At 40.0% G+C, this 24,831-nt stretch overlaps 1 protein-coding gene across 8 annotated transcripts in view; it reads right to left on the reverse strand.

Moving 5' to 3' along the window:
• Positions 1-24,831, reverse strand: part of KAT6B (lysine acetyltransferase 6B) — a 112,915-nt gene that overhangs the window by 46,522 nt on the left and 41,562 nt on the right. For 7 of the 8 annotated variants that reach the window (XM_084525553.1, XM_084525552.1, XM_084525557.1 and 4 more), the window contains exons 3-6: positions 13,594-13,702; positions 3,698-3,813; positions 3,464-3,545; positions 2,363-2,495 (exon numbers count right to left, since the gene is read on the reverse strand). In XM_084525553.1, coding sequence (XP_084381679.1) covers positions 2,363-2,495; positions 3,464-3,545; positions 3,698-3,813; positions 13,594-13,702 — 440 coding nt within the window. The remainder of the gene's footprint in view (positions 1-2,362; positions 2,496-3,463; positions 3,546-3,697; positions 3,814-13,593; positions 13,703-24,831) is intronic. The other variant, XM_084525558.1, reaches the window with a different exon arrangement.

A 24,831-nucleotide genomic window follows, 5' to 3' on the forward strand; every position in this document is an offset into this window, starting at 1 on the left:
CCATCTGGTATGCTGAACTCCAAGGGCCCACCAGTTTAAGAACTGGCCCTTTTCTACTCACACATCCTTACATTTGGGTAGCTCTTAGGAGGCTACAAAACCAAAAACTTAAGTCTTTCAAATCCTTTGCTGCTGCCATAAGCTTGTGTCCATAACAAGACCTACTCTCACTACCACATGTACTGGCCTTTGGCACTAGTGGTGACTAACGCACGTGTTTTTAGTTAATCCTACATCGTAATTTGCCTCTATAGTATGATTGTGAAGGATTTCCTACAGACAATCAATAGGCAGATGGTTATTCTAGGATAACCTGACAGATTCTTTGTGCTACACAAAAAGAATCAAGTGGCATTAGCTAATCTTGCTTTATTTCATGTGACCGCTCACATTTATGTACGACACTGCTGTCTTCTGTACATTACTATCACTTAAGTAGGATTCTATGAGGACACATCTCTGCTCTTACCCCATCTCCTAACTATTGTTTTTCCAAAACAAAATTACTTCATGTAGATTAGACATTGCAGTAGTAGAAGCGTGCCCATAGTAATGCAAGTATTTTTACAAAGAAAAAAACTTCCCTAAGTACTAAACTAACATGCTCATGTGGTTCATTTGCTACAAAGAAAAGAAAATCTGTATATTCATAATCATAATCCAACATTACAGGGACTTTAACATCCTTTAACACAGCATTCACATTAAAAGCCATAGCTCAGAATTTCATCATCAAAAGCTAACAGTAAAACCCCCACAAGCTTTCCAACTTTTCCTTTACATGTATGTGGAATGAGGGGAAGCAGAAATACTGTATCAGACAAACATTCCTGCTAAACCCACTGTGGAATGCATAAATCAAGGACAAGTTTTTAGAATTCTCAAAGGGATAAACACAAAGGTGTAGCGATAAACAGAGGGAGATGCACACACAAGGAAACACAACCATTTCACCATGTAAAAACAATGAAAGGTGTATGGCTATTTCAATGACTTTTAAATACTTATTTAATTGAGAGAAAGGAGAAATAAAAGTTTTTGATGCATTCTTCCTTTATGAGCATGTTCTTATGATCCATTACAACTACATTTTTGACTTTGATATAGTGCCATGCTTCCTTCTAGGGTTCCTACCCAGAACTTTTGAACATGGACCTAAAGGAAAGATGAGATCCTGACATAAAGAGAATAAATATATAGATAGCAAGCTGCACTACCAAGTACATCAACATGACTATTATGCTGTACTTGAGAACTGCCAGTATTTATTTTTTTTTTTCTTTTAATATATGTATGTGTTTCCCCTTTTACACGTTGACTCCACAAGTTCTTATTTTGCAAAATGCAAGGTTTTACAGCAGCTAACACACAACTCCGAAGTATACCAGACAGGTTTAGACTGTAGAGAAAAATGGTTGGGTAACAGCCACATGACAAAACGAGTAGTAGACAGAGGCAGAAAACCTTTCAGCTGCTGAGTTGACACAGCCAAACAAACTTAAATAGGAAGAGAAGGAAGGCACATATGGACAGAAACAGGAAATGGAGGGCAACATGCTACTGAAGTTAACACAGAATCTGTTCTTGTTTAAGACTGAGTGTAAAGACAACTCAGCATTTTAAACTACTTTTTTTAAAAAAAGTCCTCCAACCAAGCCTTAAGATGTCCAATTACAGTGTTCCCTGGAAGGACAGATGCCAAAAGAATTACAGCATTCTCTTGTATTAGATGAACACATTCCTAATAAGTAAAACAAATTGCAGCCTCTTTGCCAAGTAACCAGTGGCAGCTTAACAACATAATTCAAACACTTTTTTTTTTTTGTTTGTTTCTAGAGTACCACTGAAAACAGAACTTCTATAGTATTTACATGTTGTGCTCTTTGGAATGGGTTTTATGAACTGATACAAATAAAGTAATTTTTATACTACATTTGAAGAGGCCTTTGAACAGAACAGTTGCCTGAAATTATTTATAACTAAATTCATTATTTATTATTGATTTATTATGGTCTCTGCATGTGTATCAATTATTTTAAGTTACATATAAAGATAGATGTGTCATGTATTACTGTACAGACTTTTATTTCTATTTGGTATAGGTGCAATTTGTATTAAAAAAAATTTGGGACCTAGAAAAGTAACTTACAGGAAGTTTTTTCCACCAGGTTCTGACAAGATGTGAAAATTAACCATTATGAATAAAAAGTCATTATCCATTGGACTAGAAGGTCTGTACTAGAATATTCATAACTTACTTTCCCCAATTTGAAACAGTTAAAAACTGGTTGAAACTTATTACTCTAGTACAGTAAAAAAAAAATAAAAATTAAAATTAAAAAAAAAAATAAGAGAAACCTACAACATTCGTTGCTTTAGTTTATTTTTCGGTCGTCCGATAGGTTTTGCATATCGTCGCCTTATTTGGGCAGCTTTCTCATGAAGTAGCTTTCTCCCTTTCTTCTTTGGTCTACAGACCTGGCAAATCCACATCCCTACATAAAGGAAAAAAAGTTTAATTGTACACAACATATTTAATCTGTCTTGCAGGTGCCTACCAAGATACATGCCATGTATGTAAAGTTTTCTCATAAACAAGACAGGTGGAAGGGGAAGTAGACAAAGAAAAGTGATCCCCTTCTACCTATACCTTAAAATTTTTGACAACAAATTGCTCAAGGAAAGGGGGAAAAAGAAGTTGCAAAAGAGATCACAAAAGACTGTAAGCAAATGGGTTCTTAAAAGAAAGTCTGTTATAACTTGCTCTTCCTTACACGACAGATACATATTTTTTTTGAAAAAATTAAGATGGGAAAAAATTACATGTGAATTACACAGCTAACTAGTCTAGAGTGTGCTGAAGAAAACATCAGATCACAACGAAGTATGTTTGGTTTAACATACAAATTGAATTTGTTATCCTTTTAACAGTAGATAACCTGAACACTTTTTGTGTGTTTGCATTTTTTGTTTGTTTGTTTTTGCTTTTATAAATAACACTAGAAGATTTAAAGAAAAAAAGCTGGAAAATCTGCAGTGTAATTTTAAGATTAAATAATGAACGCCATAAAGATGTGAGACTAGAAATGAGAGGTGCTATATATCAGAGATCTAGAGAATCTGAAGGACACAGGTGTTTTAAGTTACCCTTACATGAGGCAGCTGTCTTTTTCACCTGCTTTAAGGATTTCTACATCAATATATACACTCCAAACATTTTAAACAGCCTTTGCAAAACTTCACTCTCAATAATAGGCCAAGACCTCAATTCATGGTGAATTCACCTGATCAACTGACCTTTACAGTTTCAGAGAGGAAAAAAAAAAAACTCAAAAAATAAAATTCTGGCTTTGACATGATTGAAACTATATTGTTCACCAATGTGAAAGTAATTAGCATCATTAAGAGCTTTTGGTCACTTAATATGAGAAAAGACTGTGAATGAAAGTATTTTCATTATCACCTTTTGGCATTCGGGAAAGTGGTGGGTCACAGCACTCCATGTGGAACCCTCTATCACAGGAGTCGCAAAAAAGCATGTTATCCTGAAGGGGAGTGGGGGAAGGAAGAGGAAGAGGAAAAAAAGACTTAATACAGCATTGCTAGAGGTTGCACAACAGTGATTTGTATTTGCATATGTGCTAAGTATAGGGCTATGATAAACAAAAGTCAGGTAACACTGAACAGTCTAACTTACTGCATTTTTGCCTTGGATCCTACATGCACTGCATGTCTTGCATTCAATACACTGCCATCTTAAGGCCTTCACATTTGTTGTTAACTCAGGACAGAATTTCAAACATGATGGATGTCCTAAAAAAATAAAATAAACCACAACATATTTAAAGCTTGAGTTTTAAGAAATACTGATGCTTATGTTCAACAAAATGTAGCCAGCACCACCAGAGCCTTGTAAGCACCAGCAGTTTTTAGAACTTTGCAATACATCATTTAACACACTTCTTACATAGAAGGTATGGCAAAACTGCCATAATACTCATTTATAAAGAGAAATAGAAAGCTGACACCTGACACCTGCGAAAAGTCTTCACAAATATCTGAAATATAATCTTTTCTTTCACTAGTTATACATGCAATGGAAATAACCAACTGCCATTGGTCCTGAAAAAAGCATTTCTACATACTGGAACCCACTCCTTTTATAGCAGTGCAACAAACAGATTGAATCCTTAAACAAGACTGAATTAGTATCTTTTTCAAAATGTTCTAACTACCTACCAGAGAAACTTAATAGTTGAGCTATATGCATTTTTCATTCCAACTTATTACTAAGTTATATACAAAGAACAATTTCAGAGCAGCTGGAAGAAAAAAATGGAGTGGACAACTGACACACAAAAAGTTTACTACTGTGGAAGGTTTAAAGTAAGGGACAAGATGAAGTAGTGAGAAAAGAGCAGCTGAACTTCACTTTCCCATGAAATTGCATCTTATTCCCTAGTGGGATCATCATCTTTTCCATGGCAGCCTGGAAGCTCTTCCAATTAATACAAGGTATCAGACAACTGAACACATATAACACCTTAGGCAATACTGGCAGTGACTTCTCTCGTCTTTAACAATCTCAAAGGAGTGTAAACCCTTAATCCATAGAAGATAAAAGCACTGTTAAATAGGAAGGAACAAACCTTCCCAAGGAAGCACTTAAATTTAGAGATCATCAAGGACATCAAGTTGTAAGGGAGGTAAGAATCCCTGATGCCATGCTGTACCGATGTCATGAGAATGCATGATGCTTTCTTCTCATTGCCAGAGGCTGGTAAGTACAGTCTTCCAGGTAATGGTGATTCAGATTTTGTCCATCTGTTGTTTCTCTCTCAGTCTAAACCACCACAGCTAAATCACCACAAACAAGGATATCGGCTAATCCCTAAGCATTTGCTATTTTAATCTTCTAATACACTGAGGCAAGAATGACAAAGATGAATGAAGAAATGCAAAAACCACTCCAAAATCTGAAATCTGTACTGATTGTTTCCTCTTACAGCACATACCCAAGATTTAATCAATACACTTCTTGTTAAAAAAGCAATTTAAACTGGGTAAAAATACCATTTTATAAAATGAGAAATATAATCTGTAAGTGAAAAACATTCAGGAATAAATTCCACAAATCCTTTTAAAAACAGAAATATCAGAAAATGTTGCCGTTCGACACTTACCATACAGTTTAACAGAAATTAACAATCTGTGTTTATGACTGATTGCACATCTAAAGTAACTATTTCTCTTGGAAGTTACAAATGCACCATGGAACTGCATAGTGCAGTTCAGTGTCACTCTGTCCCTTTCAATAAAGCTTAATGAGTGCTTGATTCAAAAAAATGCCTGCTAAGAAAGAAAAAAGCTCCCTAAAGTCAATAATATTAATAATCAATATCACAGACTTATTTCATCAACCATGACTTAACATGCACATTAACACATTAAAGTGTTATCATAAACCAATCATATCCTTATTCATAACTAGAATTACATACATCTACCCTGCACAGAAGTAATTTACTTTAAGGCATAAATAAGTTAACTCATTGATTTTAACTTTGCAGTATGTTTATCCTTCTCAGTTATTAACTTAAGAAAGGCTCATTCTCACTACTTGGTAACTACACAGACTAAGTATAACAGGGTTACTTAATTTCTCTGTTACCTACCAATGTAAAAGTTTTCATTCAAGAAATTACACAGCTTAAGACACATTTGTTTCTATCCTTAAAGGTTTTATTATCAAAAAAAAAATCATGAAAAACATCTACTGGGATTAAACATGAAGACTGCCTGCAACTCAAAGTCCTTCAGACTTACTTACAGTTACTCAAGTAACTGTAGGCTGGGACTGTGCAAAGGGAAATATCACTATTTGTTTGCTATGTTCTTTTACTGTCTTCCCTAGGTACGCGCTACTGGAAACAGCACAGATTTTTAAATTTCCAAATACAGTATGGTATTTTTCTTTACTAGCTGGTAATAGTTATATTCTTCATTTTGGACACAAGATTGTATAGGAAAAACACAACATTAACAAAAAGTGGGTTATGCCTAACAGACATGAAGTAGCAGTCAACGCAGGCTTTGCTTCTATACGTGACTTATATTTTAAACTACTTCTATAGTTAAACCAATTTCTGTAGTCCATTAAACTGAGTCCCTGTGACCCTCAAATGTAAAGAAAATACCTGTAAAATTGCTCAAGAGGGAAAGCATGGTTTTGGCTCTAAAATCCCTATAATCTCAGCACTGACTGATCTGAAGAGAGAGAACATACTATCTCCTGTATATTCAGAAGCAGATGTATCTGCCAAGAGATCTTCACCACAGAATCACAGAAGGATGAGGTTGTGAGGGACCTCTGGAGGTCGGTTGTCTGGTCCAACACCCTGCCCAAGCAGGGGGATACCTAGACATGGGTAACCAGAACCACATCCAAGCAGTTTCTGAAAACCTCCAAGAAGGAAACTTCACAACCTCTCTGCACAACCTGTACCAGCGCTCAGTCACACCCACATACATGTAGCACAGAATTGTTGCCTGATGTTCAGAGGGAACCTCCTGTGCTCCAGTTTGTACACACTGCCTCTTGTCCCAGCGATGGGCAACACTGAAAAGAGCCTGGCCCAGTCCTGGCCACATCCTCCGTTCAAGTATTTAAAGGCACAGAGAAGAACCCCTGGAGCCTTCTCTTCTGCTGGTTGAACAGCCCCAGCTCTCTCAGTCTTTCCTCATAGAAGTGTTCCAGTCCCTCCATCATCTTGATGGCCCTCCACGGGACTATTTCCAGTATGTCCAAGTCCCTTTTGTACTGGGAACCCAGAACTGGACATAGTACTCCAGTAACATTCTATCACTCTCCAGATTGATATGGTCATTTCTTCTGGTTCAGTCACTTGACTTTGTTAAGTTCACAGAAAAAAACAAGTTGGCTGTGAGTGTTTATCTGCTCAAGGGTAAATCTGTTCAAGAGTAGAAGAGCTCTGCAGATGGATCTGGACATGCTGGACCAAGGCCAAGTGTATGAAGTTCTACAAGGCCAAAGGGTCCTGCACTTGGGGCACAACCACCCCATGCAGCACTACACACTGAGGGAAGAGGAGCTGGAAAGCCCTGCAGAAAGGGAGCGGGGGTGTTGGTTGACAGCTGGCTGAACACAAGCCAGCAGTGTGCTCAGGTGGCCAAGAAGGCCAACAGCATCCTGGCTTGTGTCAGAACCAGTGTGGCCAGCAGGACTAAGAAATTGATTGTCCCTTTGTACTTGGTCTTGCTGCGGCCCCATCTTGAGTACTGTGTTCAGTTTTGGACCCCCCCCACTACAAGAAGGACATGGAGGTGCTGGAGCGTGTCCAAAGAAGGACAACAAAGCTGGTGGAGGGCCTAGAGAACAAGTCTTACGAGGAGCAGCTGAGGGATCTGGAGTTACTTAACCTGGAGAAAAGGAGTCAGTGGAGACCTTATCACAGGTGTCCTCTCCAATTGCTTTCAAGGAGACTATAGCAAGGTGGGGATAAGTCTCTTCTCCCAAGGACTAAGTGCTAAGATGGGGAAATGGGTGCAAGTTGTGCTAGAGAAGGCTTCAGCTGGATATTAGAAAACATTTATGATGGTTTTACTCAGGTGCACAGATGAGCTCCACCTCAGCCCCTCTCTCACTCCCCCTCCTCAAAGGGGAAGGAGGACAAGGCAAAGGGCAGGAAGATCGCTCAACAACCCTTGTGACAGGCAAAACAGACTCAGAGCAGAGGGAACAGTAAGATTTATTCCCTATTATTAACAAGCTAGACAAGTGTGAAACAAAGGGAAGAAACCAAAAACACCTTCCCCCCATCCACCCTCTTCCACCTCCTTGCTCCAAGCAGTGCAGGGTAACAGGGAACAGGGGCTGCAGTCAGTCCATAGCGCTTTGTCTGCACTGCTCCTCCGGTCACTCTCTGCTTCTGCTCCCTGTGGGGTCCCTCCCAGGGGATGCCGTCGTCCTTTCCGAGCTGATATGGTGTAGGTTTCCCACACGCAGCTCCAGGTATGGCTCCGTACCATGGGGTCCATCCCCCAGCAGCTACCTGCTCCAACACAGGTTCCCCACATGCAGCAGCTCCCCCCAGATCCCCTGCTCCTGCATCATCTCTTCTCCATGGGTAGCAGCTTGGCCCAGAACCTGCTCCGGCAGGGGTCCTCCACAGGCCACAGTCTTCTTCAGTGCAGGTCCACCTGCTCCATCAGGGACTCCTCCACAGGCTGCAGTGTGGAACCCTGCTCCACCGTGGTACTCCAGGGGCTGCAGGGGGACATCCTGCTTCACCATGGTCCTCACCACAGGCCACAGGGGACTTCTGCTCTGGTGCCTGGAGCACCTTTCCCCCTCCATATTCACTGACCTTGGCATCTGTAAGGCTGTTTGTTGTTTCTCTCTCTCTCCCAGCTTCTGTTCCCAGCAGTTTGTTTTTTTTTTTTGTTTTTTTTTTTTCCCCTTTCTCAAGTCTTCTCTCACAGAGGCGCAAACATCATCATGTATCGGCTCAGCTCTGGTCAGCAGCAGGGCCCTTACCTACCATGGAACAGCTTCTGAATTGTTCTCACAGAAGCCACCCCTATGGCCCCCTGCTAGCAAAACCTTGCCACATAAACACACCACAACATTTCTTCACTGAAACAGTTGTCAAATATTGGAATAGGCTGCCCAGCAGAATAGTTGAGTCACCAGCCCTGGAGGTCTTCAAAAAACATGTAGCTGTAGTGCTTAGTGACATGGTTTAATGGTGGAGCTGCCAGCGCTAGGTTAAAGGCTGGACTAGATATCCTAGAGGTCTTTTCCTACCTAAATGATTCTATGACTTTCTTTTAAGCCTCAGCAACATTAATATAGTACTAACTTAACAGATTACAGGTAACTTCAACCTTCAAAAGCTGCCAATTCCCACCAGGAATACATATATATGTTTAGTTCAACCTTAAGAAAATAATAATCAAATGCTTTAAAATCTTTTTGCCCACCCCAGTTAGAAAAGGTGAAGACTTGCAATATGTTCATGTGGTAAAAATAGGTGAGATTGGGAAGTTAAAACAATGTCTCACTCCTGAGGGAAGAGAACTCCTTTAAGAAGTCCACTTCTGTTTCCTCATTGCAAATTCGAGTCTTGTATGTTCTTCAAAGGATCTGACAAAACACCAGTCTTTTAAGTGAGGAGTGTTACGCTACTGACAATTACTTACAGTGCTGGATTAGACCCGCTAATATCATGTTATTTTTAACTTTGACATACAAGTGTTGGAAACAAATCTATTAAGTAATTTGCAAAGAAAAATGTGTTCAATAACTTGTTAGGTAGAAAGCATTATTAATTAGGGTGAACTTTACAAGGAGAAAGGCATCTATCTTGGGCATCCAGTATGGTTTTCTAGCTACGGGATTCTTAGCAGTTAATTTTACCAACTAACCAACCTCCTCCCACATATGGTAGTAATCAAGAGTAAAAGACAATTTCTATATTCCCTTATGTACCAGTTCAATACCAATAGGCAGCCAAGCATCACCATGCCGCTCTCTCATTCCCCATCCTCAGAAGGACAGAACAATGAAAAAAGCTTATGGGTTCAGATAAGGACAGGGAGATCACACACCAACTGCTGCCACAAGCAAAAGAGACTCTGTATAAGGGAGATTAATAAAACAAACATTACACTATATATTAATATATATTATATGCCTATTTATCACAGACCAGAGCAATGAGAACTATAAGGAAACTGAAAACACCTTCTCCCCAACATCTACTCTCTTGTACATCCTTCCCCCATGCAACTGAAGGGAATGGGGGTTGCAGTCAGTCCGTAACACCTCCTCAGGGATGGTCTCTTCCCCCTGTTCTGGCACAGGGCATATCTCACAGGATGCAATCCCTCCTGAATTGATCCAGCACAAGCTTCCCTCAGACTGCAGCTTAAGAACTGCTCCAATAGGGGTCCACACCACAGGGCCCATCCTGCAGGAACAGATGCTTCAGTGTGGGTCCCCCGCAGGCTGCCACCAGATCACCTGCTCTTGTGTAGGCTCCTCTCCATGGGCTGCAGCTCTGGACCACAGCCTGTTCCTGCTCTCCATGGGCTGCAGATGCCTCCAGGCCACATCCCCCTGCTCCATTGTGAGCTCCTACATTTCAGGCACATCCTGATCTCCCTTAGTAAAGCAGCCTCCACAGGTGGCTTTCCAAACACCTCCTGTCCCTGTTTCTCTTGAACTCTCTAAAACCTTGATGTTTTGCTCTCCAGCTTCCCCTACCCACATTTGCTCACTAACCCTCCTGCCTTCTCAGCCTACCATCATACTTATTTGGAATAATAAAACCAACCATTGTTCTTGTATTTTGTTGTTGTTGTTGTTTTGGTTTGTGCTTTTTAGTTGCTCTTAAGTATTTATTAGTTTCCCAGTAACTCTACTTTTCCCCTTTCTTTATCGAACTTCATTCTCCCTTTCAAAAATCTGCCAGCAGCAGCTCTTCAGTTGCTTCTGCACCTCTTGATTGTGCAAACAGAGGTAGAGTTTGATTCCAGTTCTCAAGTCTATTGATTTTTCAAAATCAAAAGATAACAAGGAAAAAAAGGCAGGAAAAAGGAAGGAACAATGTTTGCTTTTGTAATAGGATTTGTTTTCTCTTATCTGACATCCCTCATCTTACTCCCTTAGGAAACACCCCGTGAAAGGGGACACAGCAATGCATTTCATTTTCACTACCCAAATAGATTTTATCACAAAATCAGAGTGATATTAGAGAGGTGTGCAAGTACCCAGATAGTTTCTGCTTTCAGAATGCAGAAGCATTACCTGAAGAACCATAAGCAACTGAAACAAAAAACCTAAGGCAAAGCAGACGTGCCAGTAGTGGGCACTGCAATTTAATCTCTGATCAGCTGAACAACAATTTGCTTGCTGTGCACAATATGCATTTTCTTTTATGTTTCTTATACAGTAAGACCAGCTTTGAGACATACTGCAGTGTGCAAAATTACAAATCCAATTACAATAACCTCTACTCGAATGAAGTTTTATTATTTATATACTGCACTGAAATTGGTTTTTCTTTTAGTTAGGCATCAGTAGCTAAAGTTTAACCATGCAGCAATCTGATTGGCAGTCTCAACACTTCATTCTTCATATAAAATACATCTGAGGAACTAATTAAAGATAATTCACTCTTAATGAGGCAGAGAGAATGTATCAGTGTTAATTCGAAGGGAAGCTGATCCATGAAAGTCAAGGCTTCTGCAGTTCCAGAGCCCTCAGACTTACCAGGGATTACTCCATAACAGAAGAGCTGTTATCTGAGGTCACCTGATTAATGTAAACTTTGCGTACCACAGTCTAACCAAGCACAAATCCTATTTAAACTTCCAAATACTAGAACACAGATTGGAAAGTGCAGGAATCCTGTAAGCCATATGGAAAGCCATTTAACAAGTCTAAGGGGTTCAGTGTAAAGCCACTTCCTTATTTCACTGTTTAATCGTTTAAATATACTAGAAAACAAACTGGTTAGAATAAAAATAATCTGTCCAGGGTGATGGATTCAGAAGCACACAATTAAAAACATACCCTGATTAACTGAAAATACGTTTTTGTTCCATACTGGTTTGCTTTTACTTGAGTACTTATATAGCTATCACAGTACCAAAAGATTAACCATCTTCAGCAGCACACCTACAAAATTGAGAGAGATATATACTCTGAATTTAAAGACACTGAGACAATATTTTCACTTACATCCTTCTCAAGAGCAGCGATGGCCTACTCAGACCCTACTCATTTACTACCAAAGCACTTCCCTCATTTTCATTCTGACGCAGAAGGTTGTATGGCAGAGCAGGGAACCGATCCAACTTGCCATCTTTCCACTACATTTGTTCCTCAGTCCAGCTCACATGCCACCACGGGCACCAGGGCAGAAGAAGGGGTAGCACATTGCAGGTTGTGCCTTTAAGAAGCAGTAGTGCTAGTGTGTCTGTGAGCTGGGATGGGATGATCTGCACTGCAGAAGTCTTTGCTGAAAGTACTTCCTTAAGTAGCAGTAGCTTACGTGGGCAAAAATTCTTTTAAAGACAGAGCTAACAAGAGCAGTCCACCCAAGTGACAAGCTCTACTGGTCAAGTAACTCCCCTTCCGATATAAAGCCCTTTTTACACGGGATTTTCTTTTAGAATAGCTGAACTGATCAGAGGATTTTCACAACCCAAACTCGACAGTTAGGCCAGCTATATGCCATAAAGCTTTTTCTAACAAGGTCTTCATGAGTTTCATAGCCAAATCCCCCTGTGAATCCGCAATAACCTAAGCCAAGAACATGCTTGGTATCATCCACGTGCTGTCAGCGCTCAAAGCACCAGTGTGCTACAGCTTCCAAAATTAACCCAGATGGTTTCAAAATTAAGCCAGACAATCACTTTGCTGGAAGCACTTGCATTCAGATCAGCTGCACAGGGTCAGCAAGAGCAGCTCCAGCGCACAGCAGCAAGGCACGTGTAAGTGGATGGTCACTTCATTGTGTCTGACAAGTGGTGGCCTCTGGTTTGCCTACATACCTGTTCCCATACCTGCTACTGGATCAGCTCTACCACCACCCATACAAACACCTTTCAGGGAACAGGCAGTGAAGTATAGCCCTGTTTTATCAAACAGGGTCACTTTCTTAGAAGGGGGAAAATAAGGATCCAATATCAAAAACCATCCTATGCATTCTGACAAAGAAGTTATTGATATAAAAATTCATCCCATTTTTATAAACACTTTCTGCAAGGTAATGGAAACCATTCAAAGGGGAAGCTGGATTCTCACATTAGCTGAAGAATATGAAGAAAAAAGGAGTGTAAAAAAAAAGTTGAAGAAAATGGCAAAGTTCTGCTTTATTTATGTAACTTCACAGGGAAGCAAACATCTAGCTCATTAACTGCCAGACTTCTTTGTACTTGTAAAATATTTCCCAGATTCAGTGATTTTCCTGTTACTAGCCAAAAGACTTGTTCTTCTTACAACTCCCTGTTTCCCCTCAAATCCACACACATTTTCTGTTGAGTGAAACACAAATGTGATGTTTCTCCTAACAGCTTGAGTAGGTTATTTTAAACACTATACAAATTACCACTTGTGTAACAAAAGAATTTTACAAGAAAATTAACTGGATACCAAAGATACGTAACAGCAAAGACTGCTACACAGTTGTCTTTATTTTTCATTCTTCCCCAACATCTTAAGTGCTGCAAATCAGTACAGAATTCCTGATGATCATTTGCAGGCACAGAGCAAAACTGAGTTTTCAAATAAAGTATAGACCCCCTCCTCCCCCCCCCCCAAAAAAAAAAAAAAAAAATCACACCATTCCAGCATTCTGCAAGTACCATTCCCCTATATATTTCCTCAGCACATCTACACTTTGGGCCTACAAATGAATTGTGTTTTTCCTGCCTCTTCCACTCAATTAACTCTCAATTTATGTCCAAAGAGAGAATGACATTCTCACATTGAAAACACTTTACTAACTTAAAAACAGATTTATAGATTAATATTTATAATGTTTGTAAATTCGTCCAACTTACCACTGCTGCCACAGTCTGCACAAGACAACAGCTCTTCAGGTTTTTTTTCACGATTTGATTCTTTCGTTCCCAAACAAAAGCTACATATCGGGATGGGATCAGCTCGTGGCTAGATTTAAAAAACAAACAGGCGTTGTTAGCTTTATTAAGCAAGAAAAAAGTTACCTAAAAACTACAAACAGAGGCAAACCCTTCTCAGGGGCCTTTTGTCTCCCATATACTTGAGTTCAGAGAATCAGTTTTAATTGTCATTTTGTTGTATTATGTATTAATTACAAATTTACTTGCTTTTGAGTAAGATTTATTATCTTAACATGTTTCAAAACCAGAAGTTAACCCGTAATTAGCCACTTTTTGTACTTACCCATATAAAGATCTCTAACATGAGATTAGTGTTTAAAAAATCCAGGAAAAATAATAATTTTAGAACATTGTTCTTAAATATACTGTTTCAACTCCAGAACACAAAACAAATCATTGGTTCAGCTGTAATAGTACTTCAAAGATTAAGACGCAAACTAGTTTTTATTACAGCTGAATAGTTCCTTTCCAAAGGAGTACGTGTACGCGTGTCAATGTTAAGACATACTTCATCCACTTCTGTCCAATGGATAGCTTCCCTGTGCCTCTCTCTGAAGCTACCAGTTTAGGTTAAAAACACTCGTTTCAGTAAATCAACTGTTAGTTGATGGGACTCATCATGCTGGAACAATCTCACGCAATCACAACAGAACAAACACGCAAACCTTTCAATACCTGCAATTGACACACAGCTTTCCGCCAAAAAACAAAAACAAATTTACTTCCCCATTCTCCCAATGGGAAATTCTCAGAGATTTTCAGTCAAACTAGTTACCTGCATCATCCAAATACGTAAATCAGTAATAATTGCATAGAGAGTCTATAAACAGGTCTGCAACAAGTAAAACAAGGTGCAACTATTTCTTCAGTGGGATACTCGAAGTAATAACAAGCACCTTCCCAGACAGGGGAAGACACATTCATACCCGCAGAGTTTTCCACCTGTCAGTTTAAAGTAACATACCTACAGATAAAGGAAAACACCTTACAATTCTTGCCTGTAAGAGATCATGATTAAAATTATCTGTCCCATCATTATCACTTTAAGATGTATTTACATGAAAACGGTATTAACCTGAAAAAAATACATGCACTAAACAAAAAGCTAATTTTTAGTAATCATTCAGACCTCAATAAAAAGCAGTAGGAAAATGGTTCAGAGCTATCTAACCGTTCACTTACACCATCTTGTGAACATTTCTTAACTTAAAGAAATGTTTAACACAGATAATTTTAAGATATTTATTTATTTAAGTGGAAGCCAGCAAAAGCCTCATCTTGGCAATGATACCGTTCTCTTTTCCTTTGATATCACAGTGCTTTAGCCATTTCAGAAATGCTTGCTCTGATAAATTATTTACAAAACATCACATATCATTCATGTAATGAAACAAATCCAGGTCCACACTCTCATTTATCTTTCCAAGACTTAGGAAAGACATGGCCATTAGCCAACATTCATGTACTTTCCTATTTCAATCCCCTTATTCTCCCCCCCCCCCCCCTTTTTTTTTTTTAACTGAAGGTAAAATAAAGGACAAAGGTTGTTGGCAGTTCAAGGCTACAAAGACTGATGTTCCCATACCAAACGCAGTAATAGAGAGCTTGCAAATCCTGTCACTTCACACATAGGTTTTCAAGAAACTTACAGGCTCCTGTATATATTTAGGAACCATTTACATTAATAACTGTGAACATTACTAGGTCTGATCTCTGAGCTACTGACGTTAGTTAATACAGACGTTGCTGTCAGCACACTAAGTAAAGCCTCATGCTACTTGAACTTGCATAGCTGAAGCAGCACTGCAGTCATACTGGTGGTATTTTTGTCCCGCAACTGACTCAATTAGGATGAACCATAAAAAGTCTTTGTCAGCATATAAAACAAAGAAGCTCATCTCCTACCTGTATCATTTTTCAAGCCCTAATCACTGGTTTCCCACCTAAAACACAGTAATCAAGTATCATTATCCTCTGTAACACAAGTGTTAGTCAACATCGAGGTTAATTCCATTTCATCTCTTACAGAAACTCGCCTGGCCAGTAATTCGCTGCTGGAGCAGCCACAAGTGTCAAACCACTGACACGGTGCGCTGGCTGGCCTGGGAATCAGGGCATCCTTGACAAGCACAGCTGGGAGCCCCAGATCTCCCTGATGGGCACCGAACAGAGGAGCTGTGATAACCAGCTGATGGGCTGGGAAAGCAGGAATCACCACCAGCTACTGGCTGTACCAGGAACTAGCATCCGATCCCCATACATCTCCCAACATCCAAGAGCAGCCTGCTTTCTACTCCGAGATGAGCTTCTCTGCCAAAGCTCTCCTGCAAGAACTTCTCCACGCGAGACCTGCAGAATGGGACAGGGCCTTGCCGGGGATGCCCAGCTGAGGCCAGGCTCCGTGACACAGCTGAGTCCTGCCCCACAGCTGAGGAGGCCCAGGTTAGCCCCTGGGAGGGGTTCGGTGAGAGCTGCCCTTCAAAACAGCACACGCAGGCAGGCGCTTAGGTAAACAATCACAAGTGTATACTTGCTTTTCCAGCAGTGATTTGCAGCAACTGGCAGTGAAGAAATTTAAGAAACTAAAGCCTTTGAGTCCTTGTGCATTACAGAATCCTACAAACCCGCTGTCGCAATCTTCCCACACCCATGGGGTCACATTAATGGGTGCCAGAAGGGCAAGTACACAGCTCACGGAGGCCTGGGAGAAGGCTGCAGAAGAGCAGTGAACGCAGCAAGAGGCTAAGTATGGGATGTGAGACGCTGAGGGGGAAACAGGCGACGGGTGGATGTCCCCCAAGCAGCATTTGGGAGGGGCAGAAACTCCCAAAAACAAGCAGTTGATGTGCTGGGTGCTGAGGACCGTGAGTAGGATTTGAGGACCATGACCGGGATTTTGGCCATGGCAACAAACCTCCTGCTCCCGCCTCAGCCCATCCCGGGTAAGGAAGCAGGCACTACTCCGGTTATTCAACGCAGTAACATTTTACACTAAATAAACCAGTATTTTTCTTGCTATTCAATCTGAGATTATTTTTTTTCCTATCTCATTCTTCAGAATCACATTAGTGATTTTGTTGCCAAAACTTCAAGGTTTTGTTGTCTGCTCTGTCCCTGAATATAGGTGTGAGCAATGCTTCTCCAGTAACATCCTGTTGTTTCTTCCACAGAGCTAATAAGCTGAGGAGAACTTCTCATCCAACTGAACTTGGAGAACAAGCTAAATCATGTCTGTCAGAAGGTTTTGGTTTTCTAGATCACTAGAAATTGTATATCCAAATTTAGAAGGCCGCCCTGTTCCAGTAACAGCGTATTTACAACTGCAGTAGGGGTAAATATGCAGAAAATCCACACACCATGCCAACACGCAGTTGCCTTCAGAAACTGAAGCTTTGTAAAAAAAAGCAGCTAGGCAGTCAGATTTTAACTTGGTTTTTAAATCTAATACAAAACAACAGACAAACAATTCAGCAACTGTCAACTGATTGTTTTCCTTCCCAATTAGAAATTGAACAATACTTTAACACAATGCATTCAACAATCAGAGCCAACCCACCCTTTAAAAACTTCACACTTGAACTACTGCAGTCCATCTGTCCTGTAAATAGCCTTACGAGCCAGTGCCATATCATGGTAATTTCACTGTCACCAGTAATTTTGGGTCAGAACCCCTGTGATGCACACACTGTGACATGACATTCCTGCAATAAGCAAGAAAGGATTGTAACCTAGAATGTAGAACTTGAGTTTCTGAAACACAATCTGTTCCAAATTTGTGAGTGTATTGCTTGGTGATGACAAATGAATTATTAGCTTTTGGTAGGTGATAGCTATTTAATCCTGCTACAAATACAGCACAAGTGTTAAATAAACCAGGCGTTGTTTTAAACATTCACAATAGGAAGTCTTAAATGCATTTCCCCTTCCCTTCAGGCACGAAATGCAAAGGCAAGATCATTCCTGTAAACAATCACCCACTGCAGTTGATCAGAACAGTGTCATAAAAGCCTGTGTGAACCAGAAGAGCCACGCAGGTAATGTTTCAAAACACTGGCTTCCTAAATAGACTACCTCAGAATATTTAGCAGGTCCCAGCCAGTGTCTGCTTTAGGCACTATACAAACCCTTGCTCTGATCTCATAAATGCATCATCACCTTCCTAAAAAGGGCACTAATAAAATCAAGGAAAAAAAATAAGGTCTGCAGCTCATTTACTCCAAACAGAAGTTTGGTATGCTGTGTACACAAGGAAATTTTTATGCTAAAAAATATTATTAATAATGACACCTAATACAAACAACCCTCACAAACACCATATTCCAACTTCTGCCATTAAATACCTAGAGAAAGGACAAAGAGCACGAGGTAGTTAAACCTGAAAGGTATTGCCTTTCATCAGGAGTGCAGTGCAAAGCTGTTAAAGGTGTCACTTGAGTGCACATCCTCAACCTGAGAGAGGGGAAGATGAGTTCTCAGCTGTTATCCCACCACACAGAGCAGGAAGGCACCAACAGCAGACCAAGTCACAGCGACATGGGAAGAAAGGTCTGCAAGCCAGTGCAGCAGGTGAGGTGGAGGAGAGCACCACAGCTTATCCTCCGTCTGCATTGGGCACAGGATAGGAAAGGAAGGCAAAACAACCACCCACCTAATACAAAAAAAGACACATGAGTGACATCATTCACCATGAGGAATCAAAAAATATCATCTGACTTTAACATCTGGGGGAGCAGGAAGAATGGAGAATTAATGAGCAGAGATCAGTGTTTCCAAGTCTATTGGAATAACTGCCGTAATTAGGAACGGCCACGGGCTTCACAAGGAACACCGCGGCCAAAGGATGCCAGCCCCATGTCCACAGACTGGCACGGCCCTGCATGCAGAGCAGAGATGTTAGTGGAGCCTGGATGCCACAATGGAGTTCCTCCTGCACAACTCAATCTTTATCTTAAAAGGCCTAGTTTCAAACCCATTTTAGACAGTAATTATGCATGCATAATGTTTAAGATCTTTTTCACTAACAGAGGTATGTACATCTACATTTTGATCATTGTTTAATCATTTCGATCACTTTCAGAAAAAAAAAATACCCAGGGAGTTTGTGCTACTGATAAAAGCTAAAACCAAATTAGCAACATGGGTTTTGGTGACCTCAGGAAGTGTTTTATAATTGATTTAAAAAAAAAAAAAAAAAAAAAAGTTGCAACTACCTGGAATATTTTACAAACTGTGAAACATTAAGGACCCACTTTCCTTACTGCCTTCTTTGTCCAGAAACTGTAACAGCGGTGTTAGCACGTAGTTCAACTAGTGCATCATTTGTACTTAAGTGAAAACTTTGTCTTAATGCTAGCTGAGTTTGTCCTTTATGAAAGCAGTAAGTGTGATTTACTTGTTTTTAAGTGAATCACATCCGTCTATTCCGAGAAACTAACATGCTTTGCCACTGCATAAAATTAATCCACGGCTAAAATTCTGCTGGTTTTCGGTTAACTTATGCCAAAATAAGTTTGCCTCAAAAGTCTATCTCAAAATATTTTTTTCCCTACAGTAGTTCATGTGCTGGAGGAATTTGCGTGTTCTTCTAATTTATAATTCCCATGGAAGTCTTAGAGCATTCAATGTTCTAACAGTCTGCAGCCCCAAAAGTCACATCTTAAGTCCTGAAAAGTCTTTATTTTCAAGTATGTGAAGTTACCCACAACTATAAATCCCACTGAAAGCAAGTAGATTATTATTTGCATTGTTATAGCACTCTGAAGATTTCAGATAATCTGTTTAAAACTGCTAGACATTGGCTGTATATAAACAATTATGGTTTTAAGTCCTAGTCCCATTAAATGTTATGCACACTAAGAGAACTAAGAAGTTTCATGTATACTTCCCAAAAATAAGTTTCAACAGCAATCCAAAAGCCTCAAGTTTCTTATTTGCAGCTCTCACAATGCCTTTTCTGAAAGGCCTCAACAGCATCTGACAACTTGCTAGGAGACACATCCATATGCAATATGCCAATTTTAGATCTCTATTATCCCATGAATAGAAACAGCGCAAGTCATTTCAAGGTTACCAGGATAGAGACAAATGGGAACTGCTGTGACCTTCACTAGGGATCCACTGTTTTGATCTCACTCTTTACCTTCAAGGGCTAACCATTTTCATTTTGGAGCTGGGTTGGTGGTGGTGGTCTTTTTTTTTTTTTTTGACAATCATATCCTAATTTCAAAAAACAAAGTCCTTGAGTAAGAACTACCACCATTATCATCTCTAAACATTTTAACTACTATTATTAATACCGAGAAACAAAAAAATGAATGAGAGACAGATACTAATTTTTAGTCTCAACTACTGAAACAGTTGCTCCAGTCGTAAGCAAGGCAAGGCATTACCAGTACCTTCAGCTCCAATTCCCTTCCTGCACCCATTCTGTGGGAGAAAATAAAAGTTCACTTTACACATCAGGGAAAAAAATGCTGTGTTTCAGGAAGTAGGGATTACAAAGTAAGCTAAACTTTAATTTTAAAATCAACTTCTTAATGACAACTGCCCACTAAATCCCATATTTAGCTCTACAGTGCCATGCTAATACAAGCATCACATGGCAATACACACCAACTCAAAGGACACTGGGAACATGCACACAGGCTGTTACTGCGGAAGCATGAAAACATTAGCCATGCTACAAACGTGACTGTAGGACCTACAGGTTCAGAAAGCACAATGAAAAAAACAGTGTAAGAACAGTTCCAAGGAAAAGAAAAAGTTTTTATATTAAAGATTAAAGTCAATAAACCGTACATAAACAGCATGTGGAGGAAAAGCCGTAGTCTGGAGCTTCTCCTCTTCCCCCAAAAGAGGATATTCACTGCTAGAACACAGAGTCATGTTTGCTTTTGAGCTATAGATCTCTTATATCCTTATTACGAAGTGGCTTCTCCTCTGCTCACATCCTTCTCCCATACTTCCATGGGGTACAGATGTATGGAAATTATGATATGCAGCATAACTCTGAGGTAACTAAATTACCCAAAACTGAGAAGCATAAAGGCCTTTGTGTCTGCCTGGATGTACACCCCTAAAGGCATTTAACTGCAACAGTGGTACTAGGATTCAGAGCTTGCAACCCATTCTTGCAGGTCCCTGCCCCTCCCTTCGCGCGCACACATGGAGCAACTGATACATGATGGGTGAAGGAGATGGTGAGAGCACACACGTGAGGACCACCTCACCTCATGGAGCATTCCTCAGGCATCCTAAGAACTGGAAATCCAACTTTTGTAGGAAACTCCTGAACGCGCATCCAAATGGACCTAACTGCTGCAAATGGCAGCAGGCAAGGGAGCAGTCCGCCACTTTCTGGAGCTCTACATCAGCCTGTAAGGAAATTACAGTTCCTAAACAGGTGGGGACTCTATCCAGTCCCCATCGATCCTGAGATGACAGATGTGCAGAGCCAACCAAGTTACTCCTAGCTTTTTTTTCAGCTAAAAATCCCGTGTATTATCCCTAAAACAACTTTTTTTTTTTTAAAGCCAATAAATATAAAAACATAAAACTTGATTCCTCCTCCCCACCCTGAAAAATACAGCCAAACTGTAATGCAGACTTGTGTTAGTAGATTACTTTTTCCTCCCAGTGTATTTCATTAGACTGTACCAAAAAGCAAGGGTACCTGGCAGGACAGCATGCTAACACAGCTCCCACATCACTTCTTGTGCCTCAGGACTGACCTCGTCACCACGACAGCTTATGGAACTGAACAGACAAAAAGCTTACCTCTGCCTTCGTAAACAAACACAGTAATGAAGAAGACATGCACAAAGTAACACAGGCTAGTAGTGGTCTTCTAAACACAGTTTAGAAGTTACTGAAAGGAATATTCCTGCTCATCCAAACTGGAGAACAACACAACCTAGAAGAGGGGGACTCGTAGTTACTGCTTAGGAAGCAAAATGCAACTTCAGGCATCAAAAGCCTCTTTTGCTTGCAACCTGGGAAATGCAATTAAAGCAAAGCTCTACTCTATTTCAAATTATTTCAAAGCAGGCTTCACATGTTTCATATGAAAATGCAAATGTTAGAAACAAAACCAAAGCTTCAATTTACTAAAGTTGCTGCAACAGTATTCAAGAAATCATCCAAGATATTCTTCATATTGAAGGTTGCTCAACATGCATGGCAGAAGAAACCCTGCCTAAAAACAAAAACATACCAAAAACACCACAGAAATCCATAGATGTGCTCACCTTTTCTGAAAGGGCTTTGTTTAATTGCCCTGGTCCTTTTAACTTCATACAAATGAAACTGCACTCATGTTCTGTTGGCAGGACACATCCACCAGAACAACTCAAAAAGCCCCCTTCTGTTGTACAACAGATATCCAAAGCAGCCTCCTGGAGAAAGGTGCAAAGCCGCTCCTCAAAACCAGAAATGAATTTTCCGGTTCTCTGGAGGCTCAGCTTTCATTTTTAACAAAACCTATTTAAAGCCTCTGTGCCTGCAGAGGTAAGGTTGGCCAACCATAACCCAGGTTTAATGGACACACAGGACTATTGTCGACAGCCTAAAACCAGGCCTTTTGATATGGGTAGACCCCGTGATCATTTCAGCAGCTACAGAACCCAGACGCTTCCAATTCCAGACGCTTCCATTGCTCCCCATGCACTTCATCTGTCACAAAAGGATGCAGGTAAGCCTAACAACACTGACCTACCATCATCATCATGATTTATCTGCTACACCATCAACCACCACGCCATCCATTGTGCCTGATGAGAAAGCAGTTAAATTACACATTATCCACACCATTAGCATGCAATCCTACAAGGAATCTCACCCCTTTAAGTACACCTTTAGGTACTGATTCAGAGGTCAGCTTGAAAACAGTGAAGCACCCAGCTTAACTCAAATTCTGCTCACTTCTCACTTCGTATTTTCACCTTTTCTTCACCTACCTTGTTTCCTTGGTATTTGCTTTCTTCTTGTATTTAGAAGATGTTCAAACTTTGGATAAAACCCCAACTTTTAGTGGTTTTGGGTCTTTGTTTTCAGGAGACCCTTTTTTTGGGTCACGGGTACTTACAGTTGCTGGAATGGAACTGCATTTCCTAACTCCAAGCTCTACCTGTTGTTGCAATGCAAGTAGGATGAAGCAAGAAGCTACATGTGTAATCACAAGCAGGTAAGCAACGCTGTGATTCACAGGCCATGATCCGATAGGAATGTCAATTCTGACATTCATTGGAGAAAAAGCATTGCTTTTAGGTAGATTAAACAAACTCGCGTATGAAAAGTACACACTTTGTTGGCATAATACTATGTTTACTCAGATGTTTGTATATATGCACATTTTTATTCATAACTTATTACCAAAGTCATCCAACATAAATGTGCATAATATGTTTGCAGTGTGGCACGGGATAATTATTAGTTGTCTTGATGCTAATTGCTCAGGGAAAATGTTTAATTGCATATTAAGTGGATCATATGCATATTTTATTTCATTTACTCTTTGGGGCAAGTTTACTGTCAGCACTATCCAGAGCTGAGTAGCACTATAAATACAGAAGCAAGGGCTTTGTGGGACTGGGATAGTGCAAAGTGCAGTTTTAAACAATACAAGTAAAACACAATTCTACTCCAAGATGAAGCTGCTCATTTACCACACAAAGTCAAGCAATATCCTGTCTCTTCGTCTGATGTACGTAAAGGAAAAGCACTGGGACCAAAGCAAGATTAAGGCTGCACATTCCAGAACTTGATATGGGATTACAAGAGAAGTATTTCTTTGGATTTCTTCCACTGATGTCATTATGAAAATGCAAGCTTTAAGAAGAGCTATGTTGTGTTTGATTTTTTTTTGATTGTTTTGTTTAAGAACGAGGTTTTGTTATGGTCCACCTGTAATTTGACATCTTTTCTGCCGAAACACTGATTTTAAGAGCAGATGCAATACAAATAACATCATTGTTAGGACAGTTACCTCTCTTATAGAGGCCCAAGTATTAACTAAACCCCTGTATTCCTACGGGCAACAAGTGACACCAGTATACCATTGATTTTGCTGTTGCTAAGTCACTGGTTTTCATTTGGTGAAAACAATGGCACTAACACATTACCCAGCTAGGTGAGCTAAGGAGCAATAGAAATATTGAAAATCTACTTTTAGTCATTTGATTTAAAATACGCTCACTCCTGACCTCCTTTCTGAAAAGGGTGAAAGCTGGACAAATAAATGATTAAATGAGAACAGCTTAACCACCACCGTCCCCACCCTCTCAATGGGAACTGAATTTTATTCCTGAGAGGAGAAAGGCAATTTGTTCCAGCAGCCACGACGTTCAAGTCACTCACAGGGCTTCTAACTTTACAAGACACGATGCCATTCAAAGTCTGCTAGGTCTGTAAAGTACATATGGTGTATTTTACATGAGAGCGAAGAGAACAGCAGTTTTTCACTTGATCAGCTGCAGAAACCTATAGCAGTGGGATACTAAAAATGAACGGGCAAAGGAGCTGTACATCCCCAAGGGTTATTTAAGTGGCTGGCAATCCAAACAAAATGAAGCACATTGCTCCACTGGTCCCTGCTTCTTTACGTGCATAAGGAAAGGCCAATATAGAAGAAATTCAACCCCACCCCTTCCTCCAAATTAAAACTGTTATAATTATATAAAAAAGAACAGTTTCATTTTATAAATACAGGGAAAATTATCTCCATGTGAATATAATAAACCACTGTTAACCAGTCCTGCTACGTAAACAGCTCAAAACAAAACCGATAAATAGTTCACTGAAGGCCAGCTCTTCTTAGAAAGGCTTCCAAGTATGCCTTTTAAATAAAGTTAAATGAAAGCCTCTTGAAGGAAACAGGCTTAAGATTTGGCTTCAACCATTATGTTTAAGCAGGCAGAAAAAAAATGAAAAAAGATTGCAGTAATTTGTATTGCATGACTCCTGGAAACAAATCAGTCAGGCTCTCAAACCCTGGTTTATATCTACCTACTACATCAGCTCAAAGACTGCAGTTACCAAGCAAAAACCCACAAAATCTAAGAGGCCATCCTCTGTCCTGCCAACAACACTGAACTGCCATGCTACTAGGGAGCATTTACACATTGTAGCATCATAATAATAGGAAAAAAAAGGATAACAGAA

Source organism: Aythya ferina (assembly GCF_964211825.1).
Source record: "Aythya ferina genome assembly, chromosome: 7".
In the NCBI taxonomy this organism is placed as follows: Eukaryota; Metazoa; Chordata; class Aves; order Anseriformes; family Anatidae; genus Aythya; species Aythya ferina.